Source organism: Lupinus angustifolius, chromosome LG04 (assembly GCF_001865875.1).
Source record: "Lupinus angustifolius cultivar Tanjil chromosome LG04, LupAngTanjil_v1.0, whole genome shotgun sequence".
NCBI classification, from domain to species: Eukaryota; Viridiplantae; Streptophyta; class Magnoliopsida; order Fabales; family Fabaceae; genus Lupinus; species Lupinus angustifolius.
In genome coordinates, this window is record NC_032012.1 from 21935353 (window position 1) to 21945134 (window position 9782).

Here is a 9782-nt window from a genome sequence, read left to right on the forward strand (position 1 = left end):
TTACCATTGTGGAAGTGAATTCCCACATGTGTGTTACAAACATTGTGTATTCCTACGTTTATGCATGCGATATGGTTATGAGTAGAATGTTGATTATATTACTTGATATATTGGTAATGTTGGAATAAATGGTAAGTTATGTATTACTTCATGATGTCAATGATAAATGATGAACTATATGTTAAAATATATTTTATGTCTGAGTGTGATATTCTGAGTAAGTCCACGCTGATAATGAATTTATTTTCATTAGATGTCTTACTCTATCTGCTGTATTGTTCTTGTTTTGTATATATTTTCTATGCAGATGGCCAAAAAAAGCACTCACATTCGAGGTTATCACTTCACGATGTCCCCGATGGGACAATGGGATAGTGACGGGCATAGATATACATAAACAGGCCCCTGCGGTCCGTCGTTGCACATGGTGTGCAACGGGTCATCGATGATGATCCCTCAACCCGACACCTACATTGACACTTCTTTCACCTTGCCGCCAAGGAGGCTGAGGTCTCCAAAGGTTGGACTTCGGTACCCACCAGTCAGGAGTGATGGCGCTGTTCCCTCCCACGGTCATAGGACGTGGCCAGATTGTTTGGATGCTCCGTCATCCAGTAGAGCCCATAGGAGCTGGGTTCTTGGAGGAGGTCCCTGCAAGAAGGCTCCGGTTTTGAGAATGTCATCCCCTCCGAATTATGCTGATGGGTTATGGCACAATGAAGTGGAGGAAGAGGAAGAGAAGGACGAGGTCGTTGAGCTCGTCAATGTAGAGAGCTCGGTGGAGGTGATCGACCTCGTGTCTGACTCGGAAGAGGAGGAGGACCCAAGTGAGGGGTCCAGCATTCCTGGAATCTTTTGAGTCAGCTTGTGGGCCAGTCGATGTCCCCTTTTTGTTTTTGGTGGGGGCTGTGTTTCTTTTTGATTTTGTATATGTTAGTGGCGATGTAGTTTCCGCCTTTGATGATCTAGTGTGTATGAACTAACTATGACTTAACTGATTATATGCATTGTGTTATTCAGAAAATTGTGAATCGGGTTAAGTTATCATTCGATAACGATAAGTTGATTTTCCGCATTCGAGTTACTTAAAGTGATGTCCCGGAAAAGGAAGATTTGAAAAGAAGGCAATTTTATATAATTCATTTCAAAAAAAAATTTACTCATTTTTCCGCAATGTTTTTTAGAAGTATTTTTCGGGGCGTTACACAACACATACTTTGTATCATTCATATATGACTTGAGCAAAAAGTTATGGATTTATCTAATCAAACTCAAGAGTGAAGTCTTCTCAATCTTTAAGGACTTCAAGAGATTGGCAGAAAAGCAATATAGGAGGAGCATAAAGATCCTTAGAACATATGATGGTGGTGAGTACACATCAAGGGAGTTTGCTGAATTCTGCAATGAGCAAGGAATTGTACATGAGGTAACTGCTCCATACACACCTCAACACAATGGAATTGCAGAAAGAAGGAATAGAACAATCCTCAACATGGTTAGGAGTATGTTAAAGACCAAGAATCTCACGCACAATTTTTGGGTAGAAGCAGCCACCATTGCTGCATTTGTTCTAAACAGCTGTCCTACAAAGAAGTTGAATTCAGTAGTGCTAGAAGAAGCTTGGTTAGGAGTAAAACATTCTGTGAAACATCTAAGGATATTTGGCTCACTTTGATATAGTCATATCCCAAATCAAAGAAGAAAGAAGCTAGATAACAAGAGTGAACCAATGATCTTCATTGGATATAATCCTACTGGTTCATATAAATTGTACAATCCTACAAACCAGCAAGATGTATTCAGTAGAGATGTGCACTTTGATGAATCTGAATCATGGAAATGGTCTCAAGACAACACTATTCCTATGACTAGTCTGCATCTAGATTGTGAGAATGGTGATTTCATGAGAGAAGAAGAACATATAGATGCACAAAGTCATATGCAACAAGGAATTGATGAAAGACCAAGAAGACAAAGGAATGCTCCATCTAGACTCAGAGACTTTCACCTCTATTCTAATGGGGCTATCAATACAGATGGAGATTTGGTTCAACACATGGCTCTACTTGCTGATGTTGAGCCAGTGAGCTTTGAAGAAGCAATCTCTAGCAATATTTGGAAAGATGCTATGCTAGAAGAGATCAAGTCAATAGAGAAGAATGACACGTGGGAATTGGTGACCCTTCCATATCAGAAAACTCCTATAGATGTCAAATGGATCTTCAAGATCAAGTTAAAACCTGATGGCTCTATAGCAAAGCATAAAGTAAGGCTTGTGGCCAAAGGGTTTATGCAAAAAGAAGGACTGGACTACTCTGAGATCTTTGCACCAGTGGCTAGATTGGTAACTGTGAGACTTATGGTGGCCTTAGCTAGTTGGAAGAAATGGAGGTTGTGTCAATTGGATGTCAAGTCAGCTTTTCTCAATGGTCCACTAGAGGAAGTGGTGTTTGTGTCTCAACCCCCTGGTTTCATCAACAAAGGAAATGAGAATAAAATGCTAAGACTCAAGAAAGCACTTTATGGATTAAGACAAGCACCTAGAGCATGGAACAAGAGGATTGACAAATTTCTGCATGACTCTGGTTTTCATAAATGCACAGTTGAGTATGGTGTGTACATCAAGCCTATAGACCAAAACCATGGTCCCTTGTTCATCTGCCTATATGTCGATGATATTTTGATTACAGGTAGTAGCTCAAGAGGAATTGAAGAGTTGAAGGAAAGCCTAAAGAGTGAGTTTGAAATGACAGATTTAGGAAGATTGTCATACTTCCTTGCTCTGGAATTTCAACACACCAAGAGAGGATTATTCATGCACCAAAAGAAGTACCTGCTTGAGATGTTGAACAAGTTCAATATGATGAATTGCAATGCCTCAGAAACTCCTACGAAGATGAATTTGAAATTGGATAATTGTGAGGAAGAAGCATGTGTGGATGCAACACTATTTAGGCAAATTGTGGGAAGTTTGAGGTATATTTGCCACTCTAGACCAGAAATATCATTCAGTGTAGGTGTGATCAGTAGGTTCATGAGTGATCCAAGACACTCTCACATGGTTGTAGCCAAAAGAATTATGAGATATTTAAGGGGAACACTTGACTTTGGCATTGTTTTTCCTCGTCAAATGAGAAGATTAGCTCACAACTCATGGCCTATTCTGAATCTAATTGGTGTGGAGATATACTAGATAGAAAGAGCACAATGGGATACGTGTTCATGGTTGCAGGTGCTCCTATATCTTGGTGTTCACAGAAACAAAGGGTAGTGACATTATCAACTTGTGAAGCTGAGTACATAGCAGCTTGTGCAACAGCTTGTCAAGCAATTTGGTTATCTTCATTGCTGCTGGAACTGGGTATTGAAAGTGGAGAAGTAATTGAATTATTGATAGATAGTAAATCAGCAATTGATTTAGCCAAGAATCCAGTCTCACATGGCAGATGCAAGCATATTGAAACAAGATACCATTACTTAAGGCAGCATATTGCAGAAGGAAGAATCAAGCTCATACATTGCAAGAGTGAGCTTCAATTGGCAGACATTATGACTAAGCCTTTGAAGATGGATAAGTTTAAAGACTTGAGAAAGAAGATACGAATTCAAGGCTTGTTGCAAGATTAGATTCGATTGCTTTGAGTAGTTAAATGTTTAGGAGTTTGATGTTGCTTGTAAATTTCGAGTCATGGGGATGTTAAAGTGTGATTCAAAATTTAGTTAAGTTAGTTAAGGGTTTCTATAAATAGTAAATCCTAACTATCACTTTAAAAAAACACACAAGAATAGAAATTCATTAATATTCACTCCTCTCTCACATCACTTTTCCTCTGCAAAATTTCCTGCAAAATCTTCCCTGTTTCATCACCTTTCCTCTATCTGCATTCTTCTCCTTCTTTCATTCATTCATTATGTTTTCATTCTTGTTCATTCCATTCGTCATTCTTTGTTCCAACATCAGTGTCACATAGTATCATAGTTTTATTATAATGAAAGTGAAACCATATTTTAATGGTTGAATATGGAAAAAAATATCATTGCAAGGGACCAATTGGATAGTTGTTTAATACTATGTTTTTAGGTTGCACTTAGAGAGCTTACACAGCAAAACCTATCTCGTCTCATTGAAGGAGACAAACTTCTCTGGCATGCCATTTAGATTCGAAGCTGATCAAATTTTCACAGATTTTGTTTCTAATTTTATATTCTCATCACCACACCTTTTATTTAATCTAATTTTGTAGCTATAATTTAGTAGTATAATTACTCTTCTCAAGTATAAGATGAATTGAATAAGGTCATGGCCAAATGGGTGTGTGCCAATAATGCAAGTGCTATGTACAGAACATATAAACACTTACAATATTCTCTACACACGGAAAGAAGGTGAGCATTGTGAATATGGGTGAAACCTGACCACATCCGTTCATACTCATCACCATTAATAAAAACAATTTTACTCCCCTGCGTTAATAAAGAAAATTTTAAGAGTAAAATTGTCTTTTCATAAAAAATATAAAGATATAAATGTTATTGAATATAATTTTTATTTCTTTTTTGATATCATTTTTCTCTCTAGCACTAGAGATGAGTCTCATTTAACCACACCATAAGAGAGAAGAAGTGAGTGCAAAAGACCTCCCAATCTTGGGTCAGTATTATCTTTAGTATTAGAGAGGTAAGTACATAAAAAATAAGAAAAAATAATATAGTGTGATAACACTTATAACTTTAAGTTCAAAAGCAAAATTGATAACTTATATCTTTCTTCAAGATGATTTCCCCCTCTATTTTCCATTAAATAAATAACAAAATAGAGGGCTAGGTCACAGAAAGTGCCATGAAAACAACCACATGCCCCTTCCCTTTATCTATCTATCTTGGCTTCCATTTGAATGCATCACCCTCTAATGATTGCTAGGAATAAAAACAAACTAGTTCTGCTCCATTTCAGGAACCAATGAAGAGAAGCCAACATCATTTCTCTATCCAATAGGTAACTACCATCTTATCAATTATTTCCGATTATTAAGGTTATATTTCATTTCCAATGGAAGCTTTACTAGAGGCATTACATGGAGAGGAAGATAAAGGCATAAGAAAGTGATAGAGTACATTTTGGGTATTGAACTCATATACTATATTCATGTTCCATAAGTAACCAAATGATTAGGTGACGACTAAAATCCAGTTTTATATTACCTATTTCACAAATCCTTATCTTTATCAAGTCATATAAATGAAAAAATGAATAACATTTGGAGAAACTTATCTTAAATGGGTTTATTTGTCTGGATTTGCATTAGGCATCCAATGTGACTTTTCTAAATATCAACCATTTTAAACAAAAAAAACTATTTCACAAACCCAATGCAAAAATAAACTATTTTCACAAACCCAATGCCAAGAGGAGGGGGTAACCAATTGTTTTTTGTTACAGCCTTCTCTTCTTTTTTTGTTACAAGTACTTCAATCTACATGATAAGAAGCAAAGTGAAATTTAACACTATAATAATACAAATTGTTACAGTAATATATAGCCTTTTAGCACATGCCATCCACAAATCCTGGATTCATCGCATGTGTCATTCATGCCCTGCCAAAGTGAAAATACGCTGACTCGTCTAGTTCTCAAAACCTGGTATAGTCTCAAACTCTCAATTAACTTGATTTGAAAAAACATTGGTAGGATGGCCAAGCTCACCCTAAATATGATTTTTATTTAAACATTATGATAACAAATATTTGAAGTATTAATGATGCTCCTCATTTTTTGTATGTAAAAAATTGGGGAAAAATATATGCACTAACTATGTATGACTTTTATGTATTGTCATTACATTATATATTATACATGTTTAATTATTATTGATTATTTAAAAATATCACACTCATAAAAAATATTAAATAAAGTACTACAATTGTTAAATTATTTCTAGTATATATTCATTGCACAATAATTACATCAGAAAAGTTAATTGAAAATTGAAGGATTAATCATTAAAAACATAAAATGTGTACAATTTTAATAATAGTTTCAACACACTATCACATGGTACTTAAATTTGATTAATGTAATATTTATATATATATAAAGATTTATATACATTATCTATCATTTAATTGTATTACTTTTGTTTAAAAACTAATGATAATAAAAATGGATAATGGATGATACAACGGTGGTGTAAAAATATGTTACACTGTCAATACATACAAATTTCATCAAACTTGATTATATTTTTTTGTACCACCAAGGGTATCTTCTCACCCTTTAAGTAAGGAACTAATCACTTTCGGAGTGTGTGACTCTCATTTCTAACAAATGTCACTCCTAAGAATCGAACAATTAACCTTTTGGTCATGCTGGGATATGGTGAGACTTTACCCGACTAGATCAACACATTATTAGTAAATTTGATTACATTTGATAATGGAGAAAGTAGACTCCAAAAATTAAAAAAAAAAAACTTATATTTTTGTTTTCCATAGGTGTCCTCGCACTAGAGATAATCATGTCGGGTAAAGTCATCCGCAAGACTCGAACCCGAGACATTGATGAAGAGGAATTAAACATGTATCAATTGAACCAATGGGTAAAACCTACATTAGTATCTAATTAACTATATATTTAATAAATAAAAATCAAATTAATGATTTTCATTTTTACAAATTTAAGTAAGAATATATTTTTTGCAGTTTAATATTTATGCGGTAACAATGTTATAATTTTTTTTTCATTTTTACTTCATCACTCATTATTTATATATTAAAATTTATTTAATTCTAAATAAATTAATAAACATGAAGGAATATAAATGATAAATTAATCATGTAAAACTTTAGTGAATTAATATTAATCTTATTTTGTTGCCAAAGAATTTGAATATCTAGTGGTATTTAAGAGGTGGGAAACAGAAAAGCGTGAGGGAAAAGGAGGCAAAAAATGTAAGTGAAGGAGGCGTTGTTCCCCGTGACCTCAATCCCTCTCTAATACTCTCTCTTCCGCATTCTTTCTCCCTTCACCGTTCACCAATCTTTCACCATTTTCTTCTTCAAAAATCAAAACCTTTATTCAAAAAACTCTTCAAACTTTCCATTACTATAACAAACCACCATCTATGGCATCATCTTCTGAACCAAACATTGATGATTCCACTAATTCAGACGCAACCTTACAACTATCGAAACACAGAAAAATCACACACAATCATAAACCTACCAATCAAAATTTCCTTAACCTAATCCCATGGAGATCCCAATTGGAGCAACAGATCTATTCCACCAACCTTGTCCAAGCCCTCCACCGCGCTCCTCCTTCCCCCGCCGCTCGTCAAGTTCGCGACACCGCCGATCGAATCCTCGCACGTGCCGCCAAGGGAAGAACACGATGGAGCCGCGCGATTCTCGTTTCTCCACGATGGAAGCTTCATAGGAATAAACTGAAGAAGGTAGAGAAGGGTTCGAATGGATTGAAGAAAATGAGGGTTACCGGAGGAGACCGGAAGAGAAAGAGGAGGTTACCGGCTGTGCAGAAGAAAGCGCGCGTTCTCAGCCGGTTGGTTCCAGGTTGCAAGAAAGTGTCGTTCCAGAACCTTCTAGAAGAAACTTCTGATTATATTTCGGCGTTGGAAATGCAAGTTAGAGCTATGACGGCTCTCACCGAGTTATTCGCTGGTCGAATGGTGTGTTAACTGGCTCCTCTCTTCATTTTTTAGCCTAGGCTATCCTCTATTTTTTTGTATTAATTATATATCGTTTTTATTTGTTTTTTTTATGTATATTCATGTAATTTTATCTTGTACATGCCATTTGCAGTTACCTCTTTTTGAGGTTTAAGATCCCCACCACTTTGATTTTTTGCTGTTATTATTTTTTATATTTTTATTACATTTCTGGAAAAGGAGAGTCACAAATTATTAAAATGATTCAAGGTGAGTGAATGGCCAAAAATCACATATTCAAATAATGTTTTACTCTCTATCTCAAAACAATGGGTACTTTTTATTATGTTTTGTATTTAATTTGTTTTATTCGTTTGTAAATATACAATTGATTTGGGATAGTAAATGAGACTGAAAGAGGTAATCCTATAAGAGAATACCCCTAATAATATCAAAATTAAAAATATGACTTTTTTTTATGACACCGTGTAAGGCTGTAAGCTGTTCAGACTGTGTTTTCATCTCCAATAATCTCTCGTTGGGATTTGTTATGCTTTCATATGAAACTTTGTTAGTTATTAAAAGATACAAATCAAATGGTCAGCATGTGTAGTGGACCGGATATATGTACAAAATTATACTCATTTCTAGCGTAATGTCGTTTTCAGCCTTCTCATCCTTTGAGCTTTTAAGTTTTGAAAATGATTCATGTTTTTCACTGATAATCATTAATATCAAACATTTTATCGGGATTTGTATTCTTTAAAAGTTTTTTTCCAAATAATGGAAATAAAGAAAAAACAAAGACTAAAACAAAAGAGGAAGATCTATGTCAAAATAAGATTGACAATTAATTAGAACCATGGTCCAAGTCTTGACTGAGCATGAGTGCAATCATAGCTTAGCCATAAAATTAGTCACTTTGCTAATGTTTCTACCAATAAATTTGATCTCAACGACTCAGCAATGAGTTATACATAATTATTCTTTGCACCAACATATTTATGCTCAAGAACCACAAAACTATCAAGAGGTTTACAAGTCAAACAAACTTGGCTTTCAAACTCTATCGAGTGTAGTCTCTTATTCCTCCCTATAGAATTTCCACCTAATTTTATTTCTACAGATGGAACATTAACCTGATTGCTTTCTTCTCTATCACTTTTGTATGAAATGAGATTCCAATACTAATTCTTTAATACTAGAATGCGAGAATGTAACCATACACCAGTACATCACTAACAAGAACATTTTAGGATAAACACTGACCCAAATCCACTAACCTCTGATACTTGTCTCAAACCAAACTTATGAGAGACCACATTAGATTCCAAAATGATCAAAATATTAAAAGTTCCATTTATGATAGAATACTTTTTAGGAGGGGTAACAAAAAATACCCAAAATAGATTAATTTATTATCCAAAAGTTAAGGATAGGTACTGAAAAAACCAAACTTGTTTAGTGGGCCTTTACAGATTAATACTGAAGCGTCAAAGCTTTCCTTTTCCCCCATTAGTGAGCACTTTGAAACCAGTAATTAAAGGGTTTGGCCCATGAATAAAGAGAGGTTGAAGCGTAGACAAAAAAACCTAGGAATGCAAATCATACAATAAACTAGTAAGTTGCCCGTGCATTTGCACGGGGCAATAATTTTTTGGCACATGGTTAAGAACAAACATGTTATCCGTGTATTCATATGTTTAATAACACATATGTTATTCGTGTATTTGTTTGGTTAATAACACATATTACATGTGCATTCTAATGGTTAATAACACACATGTTACTCGTGCATTCTAATAGTTAAGTTAAGAACACACATGTTATTCGTGCATTCATTCATACGGTTAAGAAAAAACATGTTACTTGTGCATTCATATGGTTAAGAGCACACACGTTACTTGTGCATTCGTGTGATTAAAAACATACATGTTAAATGTACATTCTAATGATTAAGAAACACACATGTTACCTGTGTATTCACATGGTTAAGAACATTCATCTTACCTCTGCATTCATAAGGTTAAACAATCACATATTACTCGAGCATTCTCATGAGACATTGATTTTGACGATTAGAAGCACATAAGTATGAATATTATTAAATGTATATTA

The 9782-nt window shown here is 34.7% G+C and overlaps 1 protein-coding gene across 1 annotated transcript; it reads left to right on the plus strand.

Moving 5' to 3' along the window:
- LOC109344876 (transcription factor bHLH149-like) lies at positions 6948-7842 on the plus strand. The gene has a single exon (XM_019583604.1). It carries the CDS (start codon positions 7122-7124, stop codon positions 7692-7694), a length of 573 nt encoding a protein of 190 aa, XP_019439149.1. The 5' UTR covers positions 6948-7121; the 3' UTR covers positions 7695-7842.